This window comes from Oryx dammah, unplaced genomic scaffold (assembly GCF_014754425.2).
Source record: "Oryx dammah isolate SB20612 unplaced genomic scaffold, SCBI_Odam_1.1 HiC_scaffold_10, whole genome shotgun sequence".
In the NCBI taxonomy this organism is placed as follows: Eukaryota; Metazoa; Chordata; class Mammalia; order Artiodactyla; family Bovidae; genus Oryx; species Oryx dammah.
The window spans coordinates 51871831-51899615 of NW_024070194.1; the positions used below are offsets into that span (position 1 = coordinate 51871831).

Below are 27785 nucleotides of genomic sequence, written 5' to 3' on the forward strand. Positions count from 1 at the left end.
GAATTCACAAGAGAAACACCTTTTAAGTCTCAATATCAGGAAAGATAACAAGAAACATCTTTTCACTAGTCTTCTTTCCTCATTTATTTTGGCTTCAGGCTGAATCTGCTGCTGACTTTCTGTAACTTCTGTAGCCCATACCTGTTTTCTGTGTATACCAATTTCCCCCCTCACCCTGCCACCGACCATATCTTGCTCTTCTATATTCATTATTTCTTTAATCTGTTTCATTTTTCTAGTTATATATTTTATTTTGTTACACATGTTTTATAAACTGCCTCAAATCTCTTTGGCATGCAGGAAAGCATAAATGCATTTGAAAAGCAATTTACCTAAGAGAATGTCAGATTGAAAGTTAGATCACACATTTCTATAGCCATTTCTTTAGGCTGTCCCAAAAGTACATATCAAGCTGAAAAATCTTGTAATGAAAAGTGTAAGTCTGTTCAGGGTGAATAGAGTGGGTGTATGATGGTGTGTATGTGTGTATAATTTTTAAAAATTGTGTCTCATGCCTGGGAGCTGGAGGAATGTCTGTCTGTGTGACCTTTCCCTTCTCTTCTGTGCTGTCTTTAGCGGACCTACAATGTGGAGGGAACTACACAGATCCAGAGGGTCTTCTCTTTGCCGACTTGTCTGGACCTTTCATGCAGGACAGACAATGCATCTACACCATAAAGCAGCCCCCGGGAGAGCAAATACAGGTCAACTTTACCGTCGTGGAGCTGGAAGGCCAAAGTGGCTGTTCTCATAGTTACATTGAGGTAACCTTTGCTACTGAGTGACCCTTAATGTCTGTCAACATTTTTTTATCTTCTGTAGAGCCGAGGTCTTCACATGGTTGTTGGGTCTACAGCACCCAGATCACCTGGATGTTCTGGATGTTAAGTAGTATAATCCTGTGTCCTGTCCCAGGCTTCCTGAATCAGAACCTCTAGGGAATCAGCTCAGCAATCTGTGCTTTAACAGATTCCCCTGCCCCCCAATCCAACCAGCTGATTTTGTTGCAGGCTAAGGTCTAACACCTGTTCTAGAGAATATGAAAGAATTTGCCAAAAATAGATCTACAGATGGTGAAACAGGAGATGGGTAATAGAATAGCAAAGGACAAAAATGAAAACAGACTAGAAATTCATAGTAGTGCTAAATTACAAGCTATTAAGTGTTAGTCACTCAGTCATGTCTGACACTTTGTGACTCCATGGACTATAGCCCAGCAGGCTCCTCTGTCCATGGAATTCTCCAGATAAGAATACTGGAGTGGGTAGCCATTCCCTTCTCTAAGGGATTTTCCTGACCCAGGGATCAAACCTGGGTTTCCTGCACTGCAGGCAGATTCTTTACTGTCTGAGCCACCGGGGAAGCCCACAAGCTACTAAACTGAGCCCTATTAACCGGGGTGAATGAAAATGAGTAAAACTAATAGCATTTACTAATAGGATACAGAATTCAGAGATTGTACAGGACAGTTTTATATGGGAGGGAACTCACCCTAGAAAAGTAAAAGGATTTGCCTGGGTGAGCTAGATAGTGGCAGAGAGTTAACTTAAAGCATTGAATAATCTTTGTTTTAGAGTTTAGAGATTTTTTTTCTTCATCCGTTCTGCTTGCCCTCCTACTGAAAACTTTAACTCTGATTTAAATGTGTGTAATGGATGTAATAAGAAGACTATCTGAGACAAAAAGGCAGCTTTTGTTTGCCTCATCTGGTATTTCACTTGCTTAACTGCTGGTCAAGCCACAAATTAGAGTGTTGAGTAAGAGAAACAAAATACTTTTTGTTGGGTACAATCATTTTCAATAAACTTAGGGAAGCATTGACAATTATGTTTGCCCATGTAAGTTAGACCAATTCATTTTTCCAGGAAAAACCCAAGTAACCTCTTACCATCTTCCTTCCTCCACATGCAGAGAGAGGAAGCATAGAATTCTAGCATAAGATCTAGACTTAACTCAATAATGAACAAGTACATTGACAATGAAACCACAATAATATATTTTAAATCTAGAAGTTTTAAACTCAGATGGTAAATGTGTATATTCAGTCATTTTATGTTTTCTAAAGTCCCACATAAAGTACATCAGAGTTTTTCATTATGAGGCAATTTTAGGCTTTGTTATATAAATAAAAACTAAATTTCTAACTTTTTTTTTTAATTGAGGAATAGTAAAAATAGTTCACACTTAAGAGAGTACTTACTGTGCTAGACGCCCTTACTCCCTGGGGGAAGCTTTCTGCAACTGTGATTATCTTCCCATTTGTGGACCACCTACCTGGTGTTATGGGTCTTGACTATATTGCATCTCTGCCATTCCTGCCTGTCTCATTGTGGTTCCTTATTTACATATTTAGTTGGGAATCTCTTCGGCTAGTCTTCAGGTTATTCTCATTGATAGCTGCTCTGTAAATAGTTGTAAATTTGGTGTCCCTATTGGAGGAACTGAGCTCTGGGTCTTTCTATTCCACCATCTCCACCCAACACTCTTAAGTTCTTATTTTAGTTCAGTCCTGTGATGACTGTATACTGAAATTGGTAGTCGCTCAGTTGTGTCCAACTCTTAGCCTGCCAATCTCCTCTATCCATGGAATTCTCGAGGTAAGAATACTGGAGTGGGTAGCCATTCCCTTTTCCAGGTGGACTGAATCCAGGTCTCCTGCATTGCAGGCAGATTCTTTACCATCTGAGCCACTAGTGAAGCCTTGGACAATTCTTTTTCTACATACTTGAGTTCCTACTTCTGTAAGATGCCCTACCTTTCCTCCTACACTTTATAAGGATAAATCAAGGAAATAAATTAAAAAAGAAGCTTGAAGAATTAAAACCATTACAAATGCAAGTCTTTCTCAAGTCAGATTTCTGACTCCTGCCTTGAACACATTAGTTCAGAGACATCGGATGAGACCCTTTTATAGTTGGCCACTAAAGTATCAACATTCTAATGTGCACTAATAACCACAGAGTCTTGATCAAATGTCCCTCAAGGGTTGTTGATGGAAAAAATAAAAGAACTTTGTTATCAGAAGGACAGGTCATATACAGTGATTTGAATAATTGAATAGACTTTTCTATATAACCTTGACTGTCCTACAGAAATACAGCCAATTGATTTATAGAACATTAGCACCAGCAGAGTCTCAGAAGTCATTTAATAAAAATCCTTAATTTTATAAATGAGAAAATTGAGATCACAAAGGTCAAATTCTAGTTATTGTTGGAACAGGATTAACTGTACCTACATGTAGTCGTCTAGATAGATGTATATTGACTTAGATCAAAGTTCTGACCTTTAATCATATCTGTCTACTGGGAAAATTTGTGAACTAAGCCCTTTTAGGAAAAGTATATCCAACACTTTTCATATGCTTTAGACAGTGGGTAAAGTGATACTGGAACCAAATTACCAAATTCAAATGACATGATTATGAGTCAATATATCATTCTCCTAAATGCTGGTTTTAGTTTTAAAAAGTGTACCTCAAAATGACATGTTTAATCAAAGGAATAAACAAAGAAGTGTAGTATTTAAGATACATTGCTGGTTTGGAAGAAGGATGATTTTGCTATTTATTAACTCTATTTGTGAGAGAGAGAAGGACCACCCCCCGCCCCAACATTTTAGGAAGGATGAAGAACAGAAAGGTAATTCTAGGTAGGTGTGGGAGAATGATTATAGGAAGTCTTCTTTTGAGTGGGAATAGATGCTGGGAAAGATTGAGGCGGGAGAAGAAGGGGACAACAGAGGATGAGATGGTTGGATGGCATCACCGACTCAATGGACATATGTTTGAGTAAACTCCGGGAGTTGGTGATAGACAGAGAGGCCTGACGGGCTGCAGTTCATGGGGTCACAAATAGTCAGACATGACTGAGTGACTGAACTGAACTAAACTGAGATGTATTTCTAAGAATCCCAAATCTTCTCATTTTATAATTCCAGATTTCTTGTTGCCATGTGAATATGTCCTTTACATGTAGATTGAAATGTCAATCTCTAGTATGTCTCTTTCACATGTAGTGTGGTTTGGAAAGACTTTGTGTTCAGTAAGAAAGCTCCATAAACATTTATTTGAGAATAAAATTTAACTGCAAAGGATCATAAATGTGGTATTGCCACATTCAGTACAGCATATCTTTCTTCTTTTTAAAACAAGAAACGCACATTTATATTTTAATTCTTGGACTTATATCACTCTCTCAGCTAAAGTTTCCACTTCTAAAAATGTATATTACCCATGGGTAATGTGATGTGGCTCATAACAAAAGAATAAGTACAGCAAGAATAGATCAACTGTTAGTCTGCCTGTTTTGTTAAGAGAGCTTTTAAATTGCAGACTAGTTCAAAAAATGTGACAAAACTATCTTTCCAGAATAAAAAGCAGCACCTAATTAATATTCCATAAATGATGTAAGTCATCAGAAGTCTGAGTGAAGGACACATAAGGTACTAATGAAAGTTTAATTTTAATCCCAGAGAATGCAAGTACTAGGCTGAATGATAATCTCAGAAGCTTGTGTGATGCTGCCGGCAGGGCTTGAAATGGGGTATGGAAGGAAATAAATACAACTGTTCACCTCACTAGATCTCCTTGACCCATCCCACATCATCTGTCCCCTCCCCACCAAGACAGGAAAGGGAAGGGGGAAGAGAGGAGCCTTCTGCGGAAACAGGAGGCTTCTGGGGAAGTTGTTCCTTCTTAGAAGAAGAAAGAAAAACAAAAACAATATGATTAATAAGATGGGGAGAAGTAACACTAAATTTGGCTTCTGAAATCTAGGGCATGTGTACCCATTCTACAAGTCTCACTGATTGACAGATTAATCATATTTTAGACCTCTTGCCAATCCCAGCAAATCACAATGCAGAAATTGTACATCTCTGTATAATGAGATGCAAGTAGAAAAAACTGTTAAAAGATTTAAATGTCCGACTTCTTGAAAACCTATAAACACTCTCCTGAGCAATTACTGGGTTAAAGAAGGAAATAGAAAGTGAAATGAAAGACAACGTAGAAAGTAAAAAGAAAGTGCTACATATCAAAATAAGATAAAATCTTTAAGATTTTAAAGAAAGAATCAAATTAATGGGGAAGGGGGAAAGCACAGTCAGCTGGAACACTGAAGACCAGTCTTCCCTCTGAACCTCTCATCACCTCCTACCTCCCTCCTTCCTCTCCTCCACTCCCACTGCTCCCGGCTGGGTCCTGCACAGATCTCCCCACTCCCCACAGGTCTTGGGATGACTTCAGATTCACAAAGGACCTCTTTTTGCTCTTTGTCAGGCAGCAGAGCTGTTCAGCTCCAGCCTCAGAATTGGGTGAGGGAGGTCCGTGACTTCCCGTCTGCCTCAGTTCACTGAGTACCCTCAAAGGGATATGTTGGTCAGAGCCTCATGACTGATAATTCACAGAAAAGTCCTTAAGGACATAAGCCCAAATGGCAGAGAAAGAGTAAGACCTCTGACAAATGAAGCTGGAATGCGGCTACAGCAAGCAGATACACCAGAGTAGCACCGTTTTCTAGTGAAGCACAGGTTGAAATCAATTTTAGTTCAAAGAAGTGTCTTTCCAGAGATGGCAGAAAGAAAGAGGACATCAGGCGATGTCCAGTAACTTGCATTCTTAGCCTATTGGATTTGGAGTTTTGGCAGAGACTAGAAACATTTGGCTAGTTTCTTAGCACTTTTGTTGTCAGCACAGTTTTTCCAAAATTGCTTTGTCATCCTGATGCTTTTTAATGAAGTGATAAAATATGCTATTGTTCAGGTGAAAACAGTTCTACCCATTGGCATGGTGGGAGCCGGGGAATAGACTGAGATGGTAGAACCACCTAGGTTTGGAGTTTCAAGGGATTGTATGGCATAAATCCTTCCTGTGTGTAGAGGAGTTGTGTGCTTATGTGGAGATCACAAACCCCACGGAACTAGTGAGATGGAGAGCAGTGAGTGAGAAGAGGAGCTATGGAAATCAAGATCATCAGGAAAACTCCAGGGGCTTTCCTGGTGACTCAGTGGTAAGGAATTCTCCTGCCAATGAAGGAGATGTGGGTTAGATCCCTGATTCAGAAATATCCCACATGCCACAGAGCAATAAGCTAATGAGCCACAACTGTTGAGCCTGTGCTCTGCTGCTACTAAGTCGCTTCAGTCGTGTCTGACTCTGTGCAACCCCATAGACGGCAGCCCACCAGGCTCCGCCATCCCTGGGATTCTCCAGCCAAGAACACTGGAGTGGGTTGCCATTTCCTTCTCCAATACATGAAAGTGAAAAGTGAAAGTGAAGTCGCTCAGTCGTGTCCAACTCTTTGCAACCCCATGGACTGCAGCCTACCAGGCTCCTCCGTCCATGGGATTTTCCAGGCAAGAGTACTGGAGTGGGGTGCCATTGCCTTCTCCGGAGCCTGTGCTCTAGAGCCTGGGAACCACAACTAGTGAGCCCACGTGTCCTAGAGCCTGTGCTCCACAACAAGAAAAACCACTTCCATGAGAAGCCTGTCCACTGCAACTAGAGAGTAGCCCCTGCTTGCAACAACTAGAGAAAGCCCAGATGCATCAACAAAGACCCAGCACAGTCAACAATAAGAAAGGAAGGAAGGAAGAGAAATAAAAAGAAAGAAAGCTCCAAACTATTGGAGCACATCAAGAGGATGGCCAGCACTCTCTGATATAAATGGAACAATATTGCATGGAAGCATGAGAAAGGACTTTGACTCTCTGTTTCACTAAAGGCAAGATATTTAACATCAGTTAAACTCAGCTTCTTCATCCATAATAGGAACAGTAATACTACTCTTTATAGAATAATTAGAAGAGGTCATTCACTCACTTATCTATTCATTCTCTGCATGGTTAATCAAACAACATTCATCCCAGGTTCTGTGTTGGGGATGGGTGTATAAAGCACAGAGATATTAAACATGCAAGCATACAATTACATACTTTCAAGGTGGGAAAAGTATCATGAAGGAAAGAAATATATGAGTGAAAATAACAGGACTGATGCCTTTAGTTGAATGTTAGAGGTAGCTTCCCTAAGGATGTCACATTTTGAGTTTGAAGATGAGAAGGGATTAGAAATGCAAAAATACAGGAGAAGGAGGAACTGAGGAAAAAAAAACATGACAAATATGAAGAATTGAAAATAGACTATGTGGCTAGAATCAACAGAGGTGATGTAGAGAGAAACAGGAGTTACACAGGAACTAAATTTTGTAGGGCTTTGTACATGGGTGTAAATGTACTGAGCTTTGCTCAGTGAAAAGGGAAACTATTAGAATGTTCTTAGCACAGTGTCTGGCACACCAGGAAATGAAAATTAACGTGACGGTGATTCCAATGATGACAATGGGAGGAGGAGGAGAGAGGGTGGCAGCAGCTGACCTACTGGAGTTTGCAATCATGTAGGAACACACTTCTAGGTAAAACTAGACATGTATTCCATGTTTTAGAAAAGCAGATTAAAGAAACAAATAAAGGACAAATTTACTTTATTGGTAGAGATATTAAAAGCAATACTATTTCAAGAGGCATAAAAAGCTTTAAAAATTTAACTATGAAATCACAAAACATAATAATGGTGAAAGATAATAACCTAAGAAAACAATTTTTAGTTCTTGTGGCTTCTGTCATCTCTTACCCCTCACCCTTTAATCTATCATTTGGAAGGGGGTTCCCCTCTGGATGAACGAAGGCTGGTTTCCAGGATCAAGTCTTTACTTAGCTAAGGGGCATTTCAGCTTGAGGCTCACGTCACTAGAAGCCACATGTTAAATGCTACTGTATAGTAAGGTTAGTAAGGCTCTGATTTTAGCTGTCTCAGTTGGACCAAGCCTAAGTGCCAGCATATTTGGTTTGCTTTGAATTAGAATGTTATACTTAACCATATTTTAAAAATCATTTTATCTGGACACAAATCTGAACACATAGCAGATACAAACAAATGAGCACATATATTAAGGCCTTGTGTTGGGACCTGATCCATTATAGATGTTAAAGCTTACTTGTCACTGGGCTCCAGACACACCTACAATTTCATATAAACTGGATTTTTAAGCCTAATTAGTTTTAGCTCTTTCTACAGGACATGGTCTTTTTTTTTTAATTGACTTTTATTGGAGCATGGTTGCTTTATAATGTTGTTTTAGTTTCTGCTGTACAGCAAAGCAAATCGGCTCTCTATATACATACATGCCCTTATTTTTGGATTTCCTTCCTATTTAGGTCACCAAGAAACAGTTTCTTTTTAAGAACTAATTTTTTGATCCATCTGCTGAGGGTAAAAATCAGAAGCATTTGGGCTGTCCTGTAGGGTTAAATCATAGGTCACAGGTTATAAATTCGATCTCTGAGCCTGAAAAAATCAGTGTTTGCTGAATAAATAGCACAATCAATGAAAAATCTGGGCTTCATCCACAGAACAGTAAAATTTGAAATGGTCCTTCTCATTTCTTTGCAAATGTGACCTACAGTAAAGAATGGACTTGGTGTGGTGATGCCTCTGGCAAGTGACCATGGCATGACTACAGCTGACTTTTATTTTTGGAGGATAATTGCTTAACAGTGTTGTGGTGGTCTCTGCTATACACCAATGTGAATCAGTCATAATTATATATATAGATATATACATTTCTTCCCTCTTGAGTCTCCCTCCTCTATCCCATTCCACCCAGCTGACTTCTTAAGAAAAAATAAGATTTTTTTTTTTGGTTCAAACCAGGCTCAAATATGAGTCATCTTTCTCTAGTTTAGATTTCAATAATGAAAAGTCAACAACAATAAAATCAGAAACAATAATGGAAAATTTCTGTGGCTTACGACTTATGCTTATTCTCCACACATGTTAACATGCCAGTGTGGGGTCAGGGGCAGCTCTGCTGGTCTGGTCCCCTGTTCTATCTGTCCCTGGGACCCCAGCCCTTAGTCTTGTGAGAGCAGGAAAGAAAAGGTGGTTGAATCACATAGTGACTCCCAAAGCTTGTTCTTGGAAACAGGCACATCACTTCTGCTCACATTCATTTGGGCAAAACAAGCCCTGTGGCAAAGCCCAGAGTCAAGGACAAGGACAAGTCAAGGCCGTTTAATAATGGCCATAGGGAAGCAGCACCAGTCACAAGGCAATGAGCTTGTGAGATACTCAGTCTCTTTCTGGAGGGATGTGAGTAATCAGAAAAATAACGCATTCTGTCCCCTTGCACAAGTACAAAAGAAAGAGGTTTTTGTGATGTTGTGCAAATTCACAAGTCCTCTGATACTGAATGCAGGATGTGCATTTAGTATCACTCTAGAACATTCAGGGTTGTGGTTATATTATCGCCATGCCTAGGATCCAGGGAGAATACAGACTTTCAGAATTAATAAGGTTTCATTTCCACAGAGAGAGAGAGAAACATAGCCAAAATCAATTGTACTTTCTAGGTTTAAAGCCCTCGAGCCCTATAAGTTCCTCTGAAAACATTTGGGCTGCAACTGCCTTTCTCCTTGCTGAAGTCCTTGAATTTCATTAGTGAGGCCCAGGGGAATGGCCCACTTTAGCTAGCTCTGCTGCTATTTGGCTGTTTTTCTTCTGCCTTGTCATCTTCTAATGGGCAAAAGAGAAGAGAGAGACATTCGCTGCAGTCTTAGCAGAAGCAAATGGCACCCTGGAGGATTCCAGAACAGGAAGCTCTCTTACTCTGTGTTCATGCTTTCTGGTTTCTAGGCACTGTAGTATGTCTCTAACAAAAATTGAACCATCATACCATGCCTTAAAATTAATGAACCAGCAAGCATCCATCAGATACCTATTAGCAGAGTTTCATGTTAGAAGACAAAAGTGGTACAGGAATTTTCTCTTCCCTAAGAGATCTGCTGTTTGGTTGGAGACCTATGTAACATAAATTAATGGCAGTATGTGAAATTTACGTTACAGCTCACAGAAAGGAACTGATTTGCGATGAGTCAGTGGAAAGGCATGCAATTTCCAACATCTGTGTAAGGCTTTATCATATGGCTGTACCATGATTTATTTAATCACCCTCCTATTATTAGACATTTGGAATATTTTCGGTTCTTATGTTTATAGAGCATATTGATGTGGAACCTTGTGTGTCTTTGTCTGAATCTTGAATGATTTCCTTATGACAGAGTGTTAGAAGTGAAGTTACCAGGTCCAAAACTATGAACATTTCCAAGACTCTTGATAGATTTGTCTAGTTACTTTCCAGAAATTTATACTCCCACCAGCTAAGGATGGGAGTAACATGTTACCATATCTCCACCAGCTTTGGCTATCGTACTTGTAAGCTCTTCCCTTTACTGTCCATTCCCCTTGACCTGGATATTCTTTCAATTTTCAGTTTAAAAGTTATTTCTGCTGAGATATTCCCTAATTTTCTGTGGGAGTTCAGAGTATTTGGTTAAGTCAGTGGTTCTCTACACTTCAAGACCTTCCAGTGTGACTCTTATACTATTCTGAAATGAAATTCATAGATGACATCAGTTCACACTGTATACATACATTATATAAATAAATCTGTAAGAGTAAGATTTAGGAGAAATAAAGCAAAGTAAAAGAAATTATGTCCGTGTGTTAAAAGCCTGGGCAAGCTGCACCTGAAGACAGAATGAAGTCATAAATTGCTTGCTCCCTGAACCATATAAATGCTGCACTAGAAATGCAAGCTGACATGGCCATGTGGATTGGAGATGAATTTTCTGAAATGGTGACCAATTTTTGACAGATTTCCAGGAATAAAAAATAACTTCTTTTGATTTACATTCTACTTGTAATCCTGGAAAATCTGGTACATATTAGAAGTATTTTGAGCAGAAGTATTTTGCATCTGGTATATAAAATAGAGGTAGATTTTACATTTATAATTATCACTGCAATGAAGGACACACAAGACACAGGAGAACCCTTGTTGTGTGTGACTGTCTCTCACATTTCAGGGTGTTTCATATCTCCAGTCCCCAGCCACTAAATGTCAATAGCACCCCAACCACCTTCATGCTAGTAATTAAAACAAAGCCAAAAATTGCCTTCACAGATTTCCAGAATGTTTAATTGAGGTACCTATGGTGAACCATTGTGTTAAGCAATATCAGCACGCTCTACATTCTCAAACATGACAGTCATGCTTTTTTGGGGAAAAAAATGCGCTTGCTTGTTGTGCACTTCTGTGAGTGGTGACTCTTTCACAGTTATGTCACAGGCACAGGTGCTGGTGTTTGTCAATACCTTGATAATGTTAGCTGTGGGGATGGAGCTATGTTTGGACAGCTAGCTCTTCCAAAAGAATTCTGTAGAACAAAAGTAGTGATGTATATTCATAGATGAATTCCTGATTTGAGTGAGAAACTTCTGAAAGGTCAAGAATAGCAGCAGTTATTCTTTAGTCCACTTTTTCTAGTACTAGGCATTTTGCTAAGGAATTCACAGGTTGGTTTCATCTATTTGATCCAGCTCCTTGAGTCTGGCTTAGATTTAGTAACTTGTTCGAAGTTATTAAGTGTGGAGGTTTGTCAGCGACAGAGGTGGGAATTGAGTCCAGTTTACGACTCCATACACCAGATTCATGGCCACCACACTATAAGATACTGACTGTTGATTTAAAATAGGTGGTCTTTATTATATGAAGGACATTTCTTTTTGCTCCTGACTTTCTAAGAGTTTTGCTTCTAATAAATAGAAATGCTGACACTTTTTGCCATCTATAGAGATAAAATAGTTTAGCTTATTGGATCTATTGGCAAGTTTAATTTATAATTTCTAATAGTCCTTGCATCACTCTTATCCTCATGTTTGTTTTGATACACAGGCCTACAAAGAGTGAATTCATTTTTCTTGAACTGTGTTTAGGATTTTTGTATCTATATTAATCGATGAGATCTACTCATAGTTTTCCTTTGTATTATCTATGTTGGGCTTTGGTGAGATGATTCTGAGAATAATTATTTGGGAGTTGTTCCATGTTTGAGGGTTCTTTAGAACAAATTATGTATGGGAATTGTCTTTTCCTTTAATGCCTAATTTAATTTACTAGGTAGAGCATCTTTTAAAAGGTTTTTTGGGGGGGAAACTAATTATTTGTAATATTTTCAGTTTTATCCATGACTTATTATCTACTCAGATTTTATTTTTCTCCTTCTTGAGATAACTTTAGTAATTTAGATTTTTCTGGGGATAAACATTTCAAACATTCAACTATATTAACATAGTGTTGTACCTAAAATTATTATACAAGTTTTTCAGAATCTGTGTATTTGTATCACCTTTGTCATTTTAAATTTTTTGTATTTGTGCTCATTTTCTTTTTTTATTCTTTTTCTTTGTTGATTAGATTTCTTGATTAGGATTACAGATCAATTTTTATTTTTCTCTTTAGGTTCGAGATGATCAAACCTTACTTGGAAAAGTCTGTGGCAATGAAACCCGCTCTCACATTAAATCCATTACTAACAGTATCTGGATCAGGCTTAAAATGGATGCTTCTGTTGTCAGAGCTAGTTTCAGTGCTGTTTATCAAGTGGGTAAGAAAATTTAATTTTTAAATGTCTCATTTGCATGATTGTAACATTTTCATTTCTTGAAATATTTTAGTCATTCTGTGTCCTCGAGTGGTAAGGGGAAAATTCTAATAGTAAGGTCACATTGCGTTATATCTTTATGCAGAGTGAAACTCTGCAATAAAATTGAGGGCAGCAGTCATTTATCTCTGGACAAATACTACTGTTGTTTTCATACTCACAGCTTGTGGAGGAGAATTAACTGGAGAAGGGATCATTCGCTCGCCCTTTTACCCTAATGTGTATCCAGGAGAAAGAGTCTGCGTGTGGACCATCCGCCAACCCCAAAGTCAAGTGGTTCTTCTCAACTTCACTGCCTTTGACATGGGAGGTTCTGCCCACTGTGATACAGATTATATCGAGGTGAGAGTAAAACACTTTTGAATATCTGCATTTGATGAGATGTTATTAAAAATATTATGTCATGTTATTCTCACTCAGTTACATGAAACAAAACTAGTTTATAGATGCAAAATCCTCAACAAAATTCTAGCTGGATCCAGCAGTATATAAAGAGGATTATATAGCCCAGAAATGCAAGGCTGCTATATATCCAAAAATAATCAGTATAAGATAAAGGGGGAAAATCCCCACTTAATTACCCCAATAGATGCAAATAAAAAGCATTTGACAAAGTTCAGTATCTTTTCATGGAACAACACTCAACAAACCAAGAACAGAATGTAACTTCCTTAATCTGATAAAGGACATCTATGAATATATAGATGCAAAATTCTTAACAAAATTCTAGCTAAATGAATCCAGCAGTGTATAAAGCTAACATCATTTTTAATAATAAAACACTAAATACTTTGCCTCTGTGTCATCAGTAAAAAGGCAAAGATGTTTGTTCTTACCATGTGTTTCCAACATTATACTGGAAATTCTAGTTAGGACAATAAGCAAGGAAAGGAGATAAAATGCATCTAGAATGGAAAGGAAGAAACATGATTATGTCAATTCACAGATAGTGTTGTCTATAGAAAATCTTAAGGAATGCACACACATACACATAAAATATCAAAACTAATAAATTCAGCAGGTTGTGGGATACAAGATCAAAATATGATAGTCCTATCTTTTTTATACACTAGCAATGAACAGTTTGAAAATTAAATCAAGGAAACAATTTCATTTCCAATAGCATTCAGTTCAGTTCAGTCGCTCAGTCGTGTCCGACTCTTTGCGACCCCATGAATCGCAGCACGCCAAGCCTCCCTGTCCATCACCAACTCCCGGAGTTCACTCAGACTCGGGTTCATAGAGTCAGTGATGCCATCCAGCCATCTCATCCTCGGTCGTCCCCTTCTTCTCCTGCCCCCAGTCCCTCCCAGCCAATAGCATAAAAAAAGAATAAACATTGAGGAATATAGCTTTAAAGAGACATCTAAAATCTATACTCTTGAAAACGACAAAGGAAGGAAATTAAAGACCTCAATAAATAGAAAGACATCTCAAATTAATGGATTACAAGAACTAATGTTGTTAAAATGACAATACTACTTAAATTTATCTAAAGATTCAATTCAGTCTCTACTGAAATCCCACTGGGAATTTTCACAGAAACTCATAAGTTGATTGTAAAATTCTTATAGAAATGCAAGGGAACCAGAATAACCAGAAGCATTCTTGAAAAAGAGCAACATTGGAGGAGTGATAATTATGACTTTAAAACTTAGAACAGTGCTATAATAATCAAGTAAGGATATTACATGTATTATTCAAGTAAGAATAAAAATATGGAGCAATGGAACAGAACAGAAAATCGAGAAATAAATTGCTATATCTTTATGATCAATTGATTTTTGAAAAGAGCACCAAGACTTTCAATGGAAAGAAATGGTTTTTTCAAGTAGTGTTGAATATGCACAAATGAAATTAGGAAACTGGACCATTTCCTTACACCATACAAAAAAATTAACTCAAAATGGATCACCGACCTAAATTTGGGAGCTAAAATCATGAAATTCTTGAAGAAAACAGGAGTCAGTGTTTATGATTTGGGGTTAGGCAAAGCCTTCTTACATCTGACACAAAAAATACAACAAAAGAAAAACTGAAAAATTTGAACTTCATTGAAATTAAAAATAAATAATCTAATTTTTAAATGGGCAAAGAATATGAATTTATATATTTATATAAAGAAGATATACAAAAGATACTCAACATCACTAATTATCAGGGAAATACAAATCAAACCACAATGAGATGCTGCTTCATAACCACTAGGATGACTATAATCAAGAAGTCAGATAATAACAAGTGTTGAAATTGGAACCCTTTTACACATTTCCCACCAATGGTGAACATTTAAATGGTATGGCTGTCATGGAAAACAATTGCTCAAAACGTTAAGGAGATGGCAATGGCACCCCACTCCAGTACTCTTGCCTGGAAAATCCCATGGATGGAGGAGCCTGGTAGGCTGCAGTCCACGGGGTCGCTAAGAGTTGGGCACTACTGAACAACTTCACTTTCACTTTTCACTTTCATGCATTGGAGAAGGAAATGGCAACCCACTCCAGTGTTCTTGCCTGGAGAATCCCAGGGACGGGGGAGCCTGGTGGGCTGCCATCTATGGGGTCACACAGAGTTGGATACAACTGAAGCGACTTAGCAGCAGCAGCAGCAGCAGCAGCAAAAAGTTAAACACTGAGGTAGCATTTGATCCAGCAATTCCACTTCTAGGTATACATTGAAGGAAAATGAAATATACATTCACACAAAAGTTGTACCTAAATGACTACAGTCATTATGCATAGTAGCGAGAAAGTAGAAACAACCTAAATGTCTGTCAATTGATATGTGGATTAATAAAATGTGATATATCCATGCAATGGAATATTATATGGTATTAGAAGAAATGCAGTAATGATACACACTACAACATGGATGAACTTTGAAAACACTATGCGAAGTGAAAGGAGCTAGTTACAAAAGACTGCATATTGTATGATGCCATTTATTTGAAATGTTCAGAAGAGGAAATCCATAGAAATAGAAAACAGAATAATGGCTTTGTGGGGCTGAGGCTTGAGGGGAATGGGGAGTGGCTGCTGATGGGGATGGAGTTTCTTTTAGGGCAACTAAAATATTCTCAAATTGATTTTTACTATATTAATAGACTTTATTAAAAAATTATTCTTGAAGTAGTTTTCCAAAATAAATATCTAGGAGAATAAATTTGAACATATCTTTTTTACTTAGATTGGTAGCAGTTCCATTTTGGGTTCTCTTGAAAACGAAAAGCATTGTGGCACAGACATCCCTTCGTTTATAACATCCGTGTACAATTCTCTTCATGTCATATTTGTGAAAAGTTCTTCTACTGAAAACCATGGTTTTGTGGCTGAATTTAGCAGTGAAGCTTTGGGTAAGTGATTCTTCTACTTTGCCCTTGGGGCTTGTATCAGAATAAGTGAACAATGGAAATATATTATTATAGAAAATTAATCTATACTGTAGGTGTGTAGTCACCTATGCTGTAAAAATTTTTAAGTACACTTAAAGGCAAAGGAAATATATATTTCCTAATCAGCACATCTCAGTGCTTTACTGATGCCTATTAATAAGAGAAAAATTTAGGTTATCCTAGGTGGCACAAAAGGAAACATTTCCTTTGTGACCTTTTAAGAGGTTATGATCAGATTATTTTATTTGGAATTCCAGGTAGCTTGTTGATTCTAATTTTAATCAGAATTAAAAATAATTTGGATAATAATTATTATTTTTATTTCAACAGCCTGTGGAAAAGTTCTTACAGAGTCAACCGGAAGCATCCAAAGTCCTGGCCATCCAAATATCTATCCCCATGGCATCAGTTGTTCCTGGCACATCATAGTCCAACCTGGTCACCTGATTCATCTGAGATTCAGAGAATTTCATCTGGAGTTTCATTACAATTGCACAAAGGACTATCTAGAAGTTTATGACACTGGTTCTCAGACATCTCTTGGGAGGTGAGAATATTTTATTTTTTGCTTTTTAACATGAAAGTTTCCTGCTTTCTTGTGTTCCTGCTTCTGTAAAATATGTTAAAATCTACCATGTTGTGTTATAAAAAATAAGTGAGATCAACACACTTCTCAGTGACCTTTTCTATATCATTATTCACTACTATGTAGCCTTGGGCATTAGTAATTACCTTTTGACGTGAGGATATACCCATGAAGGCATCACCAAAATCAAAACAGTGCTCATATCCATCATCCTCACATCTTCTTCCTGCCTTCAAACCTTCTATAAGTCTTCATTTCTGCCCCTCTTCCCCAACCCCAGGAAATCATTGCACTGCTTTCTATCACTGTAAGTTAGTTTGCATATCTGAAATTGTATAAAAGCGGAATCATTCTGTATGTACTCGTTTTTCATCTGACTTTTCCCAGTCAGCATATTTTGTTGAGCTCCTTTAGTCTGAGGGTTAATAGTTTAATGAAATCTGAAACTGTTATTTCTTGAAATGCTTTTTTAGTCTCTTTTGCCCTTGGAACTCTAATTGCACTTGTCTTAGGCCGTTTGATATTGTCCCACAACTCACTGATACTCTGTTTATTTGAGTTTGTCTTTGTGCATTTCATTTTGGAAAGTATCTATTGCTCTGTATTCAAGTGCACCAATCTTTTCTCCTATAGTGTCTATTCTGCTATCAATCCTACCAAGTACATTTTTCCATCATAGACATTGTAATTTTCACTTCTGGAAATTCATGTGAGGCCATATTTTATTCCACATCCCTACTTTACATATTAATTTTTTCCTTCTAGCATCTTAAATTGGTGGGATACAGTTATAAATATTTTGATGTCTTTGCTGATTCAGTCCTTCTTGGTATATTATGACTGATGAATTTTTCTTCTCATGTGGGCTATACTTTCCTTATTTTCATAGTTGGTAATACTTGATATTACCAATTCATTGGAAAAGATTTTGATGCTGGGAAAGATTGAGGGCAGGAGGAGAAGGGGGCAACAGAGGATGAGATGGTTGGATGGCATCCCTGACTCAATGCACATGAATATGAGCAGCCCAGTGTGCTGCAGTCCATGGGCTCGCAAACAGTCAGACACGACTTAGCGACTGAACAACGATGTTTGATAGGATGACAGACATTTTCAGTTTTGTGTTTGTGTACCAGACACTATTGTATTACTCTAAGTATTCTTGGGTTTTGTTTTTGGATGCAGCTAAGTTACTCAGAAACAGTTTGATCATTGTTATTCACTTGTCTCTGTCTCTGAAGAGTTATTGTCTTTCACTGCTTGATATCTAGTGTCTTGAGAACCATTGTTTTTATCTATTTTGTCCAGGTTTTCAGTTGTTTCAGAAAAAAGATTATGTAAATCTAGCCCCTGTTATTACGTCTTTGTTGGACATAGATATCTCTTGATTCCCTTTTCCCCCTTTCTTTGTATTTCATTTTCTTTTTCCTCATCCATTTTTTAAACATTTAAACATTTTTTCCTTATCCATTGTTTCCTTAAACTTATTTTTGCCCCTAACTTTATTCTCCCTCTTCATTTTTTTGCTCTTCCTTTTCTTAATCTTTAAACTTTTAAAATTCCTTCCTTTTTATGGTTGGTACTTGACTCCTAATCACTGAAAATTACCTATTTTTTGCTGAATGATATAAATATTATTGTTGTTGTTCAAAAGAGAGACATTTTATAGAATATTAATTCATCTACCTTTGCTTTGATTAAGATAGTAAATCATTTTTACACTGAATGGTATTATACACCATTTCCCCCCCTTTTTCTGCCTCAGAAATTAACTCATCCATTTCCCATGTTTAATACTCTGTCTTACTTTGGTTTCTATTTTTGCCCCCTGTCATTCCTTTGCTTTTACCAAGTGTTCTTTGAATTGAGATTTTGATTTTCTAGTCACTTCTCTCACAAGTGTTTCTAGATAAGAGCTCACAACATTATGTCTTACAGAATAGTTTTTCTGAGTAAAAATTGCTTTCTTCAGCAAAAATTTGACATGGATTAGCAATCAGACTCTTACCTCTGCATGGACCAGTATTGTAAAGAGAGTAGAGTTCACCTGCATAAGGCTAACTATTCTAGACACTGTTCTAAGTTCCTTATATATGGTGTATTAACTCATACAATTCTCAGGACAACTCTTTGAAGTAGGTCATATCACCATTCCCATTTTATAGATGGGAAAACTGAGACATCTGTCCAAAATCATAAAGCCTCTAGGGGATAGAGCTGACTCTAGAGTCTGTGCTATGAGTTTATAATACATGATCTTCCTTTGTTGTATAAGTATGTTTATTATATTTTTATTAATAAGTTCATTAATGTGCTATATGGTGACCTACTGTAGCTCAGAATTTCTAATTTCATTAAAATTATGTTGTATGACATGTCACACACTTAGGCACATACATAAAACCATCTAAAGGAAGTAACTGTGATTTTGGATGATCTTTAGCAACTTTGTGTATGCTTTGTGCTTGAAATAAATTTGTTTTTTAAGGTTAATATGGGATATAATTATTGTGTTTTTTTATCATGTCCTAATTTGGAACTCTGAATGCAGAGTTCCAAAGAATAGCAAGAAGAGATAAGAAAGCCTTCCTCAGGGATCAATGCAAAGAAATAGAGGAAAACAACAGAATGGGAAAGACTAGAGATCTCTTTAAGAAAATTAGAGATACCAAGGGAACATTTCATGCAAAGATGGGCTCGATAAAGGACAGAAATGGTATGGACCTAACAGAAGCAGAAGATATTAAGAAGAGATGGCAAGAATACACAGAATAACTGTACAAAAAAGATCTTCACGACCCGGATAATCACAATGGTATGATCACTCATCTAGAGCCAGACATCCTGGAATGTGAAGTCAAGTGGGCCTTAGAAAGTATCACTACGAACAAAGCTAGTGGAGGTGATGGAATTCCAGTTGAGCTGTTTCAAATCCTGGAAGATGATGCTGTGAAAGTGCTTCACTCAATATGCCAGCAAATTTGGAAAACTCAGCAGTGGCCACAGGACTGGAAAAGTTCAGTTTTCATTCCAATCCCAAAGAAAGGCAATGCCAAAGAATGCTCAAACCACCACACAATCGCACTCATCTCACACGCTAGTAAAGTAATGCTCAAAATTCTCCAAGCTAGGCTTCAGCTATACGTGAACCGTGAACTTCCTGATGTTCAAGCTGGTTTTAGAAAAGGCAGAGGAACCAGAGATCAAATTGCCAATATCCGCTGGATCATGGAAAAAGCAAGAGAGTTCCAGAAAAACATCTATTTCTGCTTTATTGACTATGCCAAGGCCTTTGACTGTGTGGATCACAATAAACTGTGGAAAATTCTGAAAGAGATGGGAATACCAGACCACCTGATCTGCCTCTTGAGAAATCTGTATGCAGGTCAGGAAGCAACAGCTAGAACTGGACATGGAACAACAGACTGGTTCCAAATAGGAAAAGGAGTACATCAAGGCTGTATACTGTCACCCTGCTTATTTACCTTATATGCAGAGCACATCATGAGAAACGCTGGACTGGAAGAAGCACAAGCTGGAATCAAGATTGCCGGGAGAAATATCAATAACCTCAGATATGCAGATGACACCACCTTATGTCAGAAAGTAAAGAGGAACTAAAAAGCCTCTTGATGAAAGTGAAAGAGGAGAGTGAAAAAGTTGGCTTAAAGCCCGACATTCAGAAAATGAGGATCATGGCATCCGGTCCCATCACTTCATGGCAAATAGATGGGGAAACAGTGGAAACAGTGTCAGACTTTATTTTGGGGAGCTCCAAAATCACTGCAGTTGGTGACTGCAGCCATGAAATTAAAAGACGCTTACTCCCTGGAAGAAAAGTTATGACCAACCTAGATAGCATATTCAAAAGCAGAGACATTACTTTGCTGACTAAGGTACGTCTAGTCAAGGCTATGGTTTTTCCAGTAGTCATGTATGGATGTGAGAGTTTGACTGTGAAGAAAGCTGAGCGCCGTAGAATTGATGCTTTTGAACTGTGGTGTTGGAGAAGACTCTTGAGAGTCCCTTGGACTGCAAGGAGGTCCAACCAGTCCATTCTGAAGGAGATCAGCCCTGGGATTTCTTTGGAAGGAATGATGCTAAAGCTGAAGCTCCAGTACTTTGGCCACCTCATGTGAAGAGTTGACTCACTGGAAAAGACTTTGATGCTGGGAGGGATTGGAGGCAGGAGAAGAAGGGGATGACAGAGGATGAGATGGCTGGATGGCATCATGTACTCAATGAACGTGAATCTGAGTGAACTCTGGGAGTTGGTGATGGACAGGGAGGCCTGGCGTGCTGCGATTCATGGGGTCGCAAAGAGTGGGATACGACTGAGCGACTGAACTGAACTGAATTTGGGGTATGTCATTTTGAGCATCCTGAAAGTTTTAAAATCTGTGTTCTTTCTTGGTTCCAAATAGATATTGTGGAAAATCCATTCCGCCTTCTCTTACCAGTAATGACAACTCATTAATGCTTACATTTGTGGCCGACTCTGACCTCGCTTATGAAGGCTTTCTAATAAACTATGAAACAACTGATGCATCAGCAGGTAAGAAAATAGCACTGTATGCTTGGTTTCACTTACTTTCTTACAAAATAGTACATGAGAATATTTTATGCCAAAATTTGTGCTATAAAAAGAAAGATGCTTTTATAATAAAGCATAGTGACCTAAGTGCCTTTCATATTAAATACAGAGTAATGAGGAGTATTTTGTCAATATTAAATCTTCTAATTGTGGTAATTGTACTATGGTTGTGTAAGAAAATGTTTATGTTTTAGGAATAATGAAGCAATGGGAGCAAAATATATGTATGTAGTAAATCTAAGTGAAAGGAGTTTGGGAACGTTCCTAACAACTTTTCTGTTGAATTTAAATTTCTATCAAAATTAAATGTACCAAAGAGACCAAAAATTTAAGAAATTAGAAAAAGGACAAAAACAGAGTAAGAAACCACTACACTACTTGGAATTCTATGGCAGAAAATGAAAGTGTTCTTTTTAGAATATACATTTCTAAATTTGACCTAATGAAATGGAAACTTTTCAGCATTTATTCCTTTTTTTATATTTTTCTATTACTTAATTCTCATCATTACTTTGCTCTTTGTCAGTGCAATGTAGGAAACAAGTGCCATTTGCCAGCAGGGTCTTTGAGGTCATAGGTAAACCAGAGATGCTCCTAGCCGGCCCCGGAAGCTATGGGTTTTAGGGCTTCCCTGGTGGCTCAGCAGTAAAGAACCTGCCTGCCAACGCGGGAGATGTGGGTTCGATCCCTGGGTCAGGAAGATCCCCTGGAGGAGCAAATGGCAGCCCACTTGTGTGCTTGCCTCGAGAATCCCATGGACAGAGGAGCCTGGCGGGCTATAGTCCATGGCGTCATAAAGAGTTGGACAAGCCTTAGCGACCAAACAGCACCAATAAATGTGCTTTCTTAGGTTCATGTTGCCACTGGGATATATACATTTTTAGGGAGTCTGGGTTTTCCTTTTGCGTAGTATTTAGAAAGATGGCTCATGGAACAAAATACTGTGCAGCTATGATATATGGGGGTATATGACTAAGTTTCCCAAGCATTTCACACCTTTGAATTGTCCCAGAAGCATGCAATTCTTCGTTGCTTAAGGAAGTACTGAGAGCATTTCACTGTGCCATATGCACTCCCGTTGATACTCTTGCATCCAGAAACCCCAGGCTCTCATCTTTTAAAGCCCCCAGTCCCTTTAAAAAAAAAAAAAGGTAAATTAATCTACTTGGAGTCCCTCTCAGTGTCTTACTTGTTTCTTCTCAGAGCGTCTGACCATGATTCTTCGTTTCAGGCTGCCTTCTAGTAGTTCAAGTTCTGTTTTAGAAGCATGACTTTAGATTTCTCCAGGATCCCAACTGTGAGAAAGCTATATACCTTTCTCTCCTGTGGGTCCCACTCTCAAGGCAGTTTGTTATATAGCTCCAGCACCTGAGAAATTGAATCCCTGGCAATTCCAGTAGGTTACATTATATGACTGACATATTTACTGGACTTCGTTCAGATTTTTAACATCCCCTGACCAAAACTGGCTTTTCAGGAAAACCTAGTATGCACACAATTTTCCATACTCCTGTGGTTTTATCTGCCTCATATATTTGGCCCAAACCACAGCTGAATATTAGATTTGGATTTGGAGCAAGTCACTTGAACTCTCTGGGCCATAGTCTTCTCATCTGTAAAATTAAGGAATTGGATTTGATGATCTTTGGGATGTCTTCTGCCTTTAATCAACTGTGAACACAAGTTTAATTTGCTGCATGAATAAACTAGCTGTAACTTAGATAACAAAAGATGCAGGTGGGAGCTCCTAAAATATTTTGGAAATCTCTGTAACAGCTCGCAGTGTCACTACAGTGACTTAACACAGCTCTGCTGAAAATCACAGATTTGTAGAGCAGTGTCTAGTCCGATGGGGGTAATCTGGCAGGGAGGATGATACACTTTAATTGAGAAAGATAAGAGGCAGATACAATAAGAAGGCGGTGAAAAAAGAAAGAAGCCTTCTGGACAGAACAGGAAACTGATAAACAAAGGGAAACACAGGTGAGGAAAGAGAAGGGCGTTCTGGGGCGGATAACTCTGCAGACTCTGGTCGGCGTCCCTGTAGGGTAATCACTACCTTGGCTCTTGTGCCCAGACAGGGCTGAAATCACAGACAAGGAAGTGCTGGCTTTCTGTCCCTTGGCTGAGCCTGACTGAGCCTGGCTGGTCGCTGTGTGCCTGCCTTTGAGGGATGATTTCACCGGTCTGACTCCCACAGGCAAATATTCTGAAGAGCAACCTGATGATTGTATCCAGGAAGCCATATGGCCCCTCATCTTCCCATTTGGAGCCCGTCTCAGTTTCCCATAGATGAGGGTGTGTGTGGTTGCCCCTCATAAATTGTTGAGGGGCCCCTGAAGGACTGCTCAGGGAAGGGCTGGACTCAGGAGACTGACCTGGGGGTCCAGGCAGCCGGAGTCTGAGTGAGCCGCCCACCTGGAAGCAGCAAGGTGGTAGGGTGCTTTCTTTTCAACTACCATATTATTTTTGGTGTTGTCTTTAGGGTACAACAGTGCCAGGGAGAAGTGTCAATGGAAGCTCAGTTGGTGGTCTTCATCCTATTTATTGCTTTAGCAAAAGTTATTTTTAGAGCAATCACAATCTTGATGGTGTTGGGTTGTTGGCTTTTAGTCCCTAAGCACTACAGGTGTGAGCTTCTCTGTTCAAGTCTTTCCTGTCTTCATCTGATAAAAGTTAAATTTCCTGACTTGAATCCAGTTACTTTCCCATCTGTAGTTCGTACCCTGGGGCCATGATGTCAGCCCCTAAGTATGTGTTGGGGCGGAAAGAGATTGACTTCTGGTCATTACTTGACTCCTTCTCTCATCACTGTTTCTGCCTCCATCCAGATGTGCCTGGGGTAAGAGAGACAAAGAACCAACAAGAAAATGTTTGTGGATAGAAACCCTTAAGGATACCTTAGCAACTGGTTTATGAAACTGGATGTTAAATGTTTGCTAATTTAAAGTACAAAATATTTTAATTCTGAGAGAATATAATTGATTAGTTAACTTTAGTTTTTTAGCTGTAATTTTATTTTCTGTTAACATCTATTGCATATACATTAATATGATCCTACCGAGAGGACTTTAAGAGGATTTAAGAAAATAGAGAGAAATGTACCTAACACACTTTCTACTTTAACATTAGATGAAAGCTGTATAATGTCCAGTCTAGTGTTTTTCAAACATTGAAATAGTCATGATTCCTTAGTGGGTCATGATATTATCTTACTGGATTGCTACCTACATTTGTTAAAAGTATGGAATAAATGGGAGATTGAGATTGACATATACACATACTATATATAAAATAGACAATAGCACAGGGAATTCTACTCAGTACTCTGTGATGATCCATACGGGAAAAGAATCTAAGAAAAGGTAGATATTTGTATATGCATAATTGATTCACTTTGCGGGCAGGTGTTTAGTGCTGTTTTTCATCTATCACCCTGGAATTGAGCAGAGAAGAGACATCTAAAGGTGAGAAGCCAAGAAATGATTAACAGAAGGGCAAACAAGGGTTTCTTTAGAAGACATGAATAGAGAGTGTTCTGCTTCTGTGTTAAAACTTCAGTCCAGTAGAGCAGTGTTCTCAAACTCGAGCATTCATTGGAAACTTGAGGTAGGGTTTTCTTATTAAAAGTTCAGGTACCAGAGTGTGTGTTAGTTGCTCAGTCATGTACGACTCTTTGCAATCCCATGGACTGTAGCCCACCAGGCTCCTCTGTCCATGGAGTTCTCCTGGCAGGATTACTGGAGTGGGTAGCCATGCCCTTCTCCAGGGAATCTTCCCAACCCAGGGATCAAACCCAGGTCTCATACATTGCTGGCGGATTCTTTACCCTCTGAGCCACCAGGGAATCTCAGTCACATAGGTCTAGGGTAGGTTTTTAGCAGTCTATTCAGATGGTTCTAATGAAACATGACAGTTTCTTAGAGATTCTGAAAGTCATGTCTTAGGACATTAATTACTAGAGTTACAACTGAGATCTCATAGTGGATTGGGCTATAACTCCTCCTCCTCATAGAAAATGGAAAGTATTTTCTATGATTTGGTGAAAGGACAGCTGAAGGTATAGTCAGAGCCTTGATTTTGGTCCCAACCTTGCTGCTGACTTGGAAAGCTTTGGGCAAGTCACAAACCTCTCTGATTCTTTCTGTGTTTTCTGCTTTGAGATATTCAGATATTTTCCCTCTGTAAAAGGTTTTTAGTAAGTTTATTAATCTTTTAAATATTTACTTTCTCATTGGTCAGTGTTTTCTAATATTTTTTGCTGTATGTATGGGTTTCCTACCACTCTCCAGCTCAGTAGATTTATTTTATTATTATTTTTTTTTTGAGATTTATTTTATTTTTTGGCTGTGATGGGTCTTTGTTGCTGCATGTGGGCTTTCTTTAGTTGCAGTGAGCAGGGACTACTCTTTGTTGAGGTGTGTGGGCTTCTCACTGCAGTGGCTTCTCATGTTGCAGAGCATGGCCTCCAGGTGCACAGGTTTCAGTAGTTGTAGCCCTCAGGCTCTGGAGCCAGGCTCTGTAGTTATGGTACTCAGGCTTAGTTGCTCCACGCATGTGGGATCTTCCTGGACCAGGGATGGAACCTGTGTCCCTTGGACTGCAAGGTGGATTCTTAATCACTGGACCATCAGGGAAGCCTGATTTATCTTATTTAACTTATTATATTTCTTAGTTCATAGAATAAAAATGCTAAATAAGACATTTAATTGTGATATTCTTAGTTTCCTACTCACCCTCATTTCTATTATTTTTATAAGTCTTTATTGAATTTGTTACAGTACTGCTCTGTTTTTTTATGTTTTGGGTTTTTGGCCTCAAAGCATGTGGTGTCTTAGCTTTCAGCCTAGGAATAGAACCCCCACCTTCTGCTTTGGAAGGTGAAGTCCTAACCACTGGGCCACCAAGGAGTCCTCTCTTCATTTCTAAATTGACCTTCCATGCTTAAAGAAACCAGGGATTTTAAAGAACACAGGATTTGGAAAGGAAGGACTTGGATGTGAATTTTCTTTGCTTTGTCTGAACAAAGTGATTTTCAGAGCTTAACCTCCTGGAGCCTCAGCTCCTTCATCTGTACCTTCATCTCTAAGAAGTAAAGGTTAGAATGTCTGGCTGTTTCATATAGTTGGGAAAGATAAAATGAGACATTTTCTGTGAAAAGTTCATAATTGCTCTAAAGGGCCATGACTGTGCCAGATTTAAAATAGAATTACTGATATTCAAATACAATTTTACAATAGCTGCTTTAGTGATTCAGCTTTTATCCATATTCATTAGAATTGGTCATCGACATGGGGAAAAAAGTCATTACTGTGACCACCTAGCAGAAAATTGTAGGTGAATGTTAGATGTGGGTTAGGGAGACTTTTTCTTTCCTAGGGGAGAAATGGAACCTGTAATTTTATCTTCTCTCAGGTCTTCATTTTGAGGACTGTTAAACCAAATATGCCAGTAGAAGCAGATGATAGTCCCAGGGTTAATTAGAAAATCTGAGGTCATTCATGCAGACCCAGAAGTTTTGACGATGATTTCAGAAAGCTCTGCCTAGAAGGTTGCTCATGACTGTGACTGGCTAATCACATAAGTTTGATCTATGGTTCTGGAGAAGACTCTTGAGAGTCTCTTGGACTGCAAGGAGATCCAACCAGTCAATCCTAAAGAAAATCAATCCTGAATATTCATTAGAAGAACTGATGCTGAAGCTGAAGCTCCAATTCTTTGACCATCTGTTGCAAAGGGCTCACTCATTAGAAAAAGACCCTGATCTTGGGAAGGATCGAAGGCAGGAGGAGAAGAGGATGACAGAGGATGAGATGGTTGAATGGCATCACTGACTCAGTGGACATGAATTTGAGCAAACTCCAGGAGATGGTGAAGGACAGGGAAGCCTGGTGTGCTGCAGTCCATGGGGTTGCAAAGAATGAGACATGATTGAGCAACTAAACAACAAAATCTCATTAGTTATCTCACAAGACAAAGCAGGGAGGTGGTAGAACAGCTACTCATGATCTAGAGTCTCCCTAGGAGAGACACTCTTCTAGCCACAGGATCAGTTTACCCTAGTCCTGCCACCCAAAGCATATGTGATGATAGCATCATTGCTTTTTGAGTTGGAGGATTATCCATGTTTTGAATTTCCCCTTTGATAATGAACTGAGTGCTATATTCAGTTCAGTTCAGTTCAGTCACTCAGTCGTGTCCGACTCTTTGCGACCCCATGAATTGCAGCATGCCAGGCCTCCCTGTCCATCAACAACTCCCGGAGTTCACTCAGATTCATGTCCATCGAGTCCGTGATGCCATCCAGCCATCTCATCCTCTGTTGTCCCCTTCTCCTCCTGCCCCCAATCCCTCCCAGCATCAGAGTCTTTTCCAATGAGTCAACTCTTCGCATGAGGTGGCCAAAGTACTGGAGTTTCAGCTTCAGCATCATTCCTTCCAAAGAATATCCAGGGCTGATCTCCTTCAGAATGGACTGGTTGGATCTCCTTGTAGCCCAAGGGACTCTCAAGAGTCTTCTCCAACACCACAGTTCAAAAGCATCAATTCTTCGGTGCTCAGCCTTCTTCACAGTCCAACTCTCACATCCATATATGACCACAGGAAAAACCATAGCCTAAAACTTATTTAAAAGTGCTTAGTAGAGGCAG

At 38.7% G+C, this 27785-nt stretch overlaps 1 protein-coding gene across 1 annotated transcript in view; it reads left to right on the plus strand.

Annotated features, from left to right (window-relative positions):
- The window catches only part of CUBN (cubilin), a 263097-nt gene that overhangs the window by 34812 nt on the left and 200500 nt on the right, over window positions 1-27785 (plus strand). Inside the window, exons 17-22 of the mRNA XM_040248967.1 lie at window positions 577-764; window positions 12363-12507; window positions 12728-12906; window positions 15751-15916; window positions 16286-16502; window positions 20966-21096. Of these exons, the coding sequence (XP_040104901.1) occupies window positions 577-764; window positions 12363-12507; window positions 12728-12906; window positions 15751-15916; window positions 16286-16502; window positions 20966-21096 (1026 nt within the window). The remainder of the gene's footprint in view (window positions 1-576; window positions 765-12362; window positions 12508-12727; window positions 12907-15750; window positions 15917-16285; window positions 16503-20965; window positions 21097-27785) is intronic.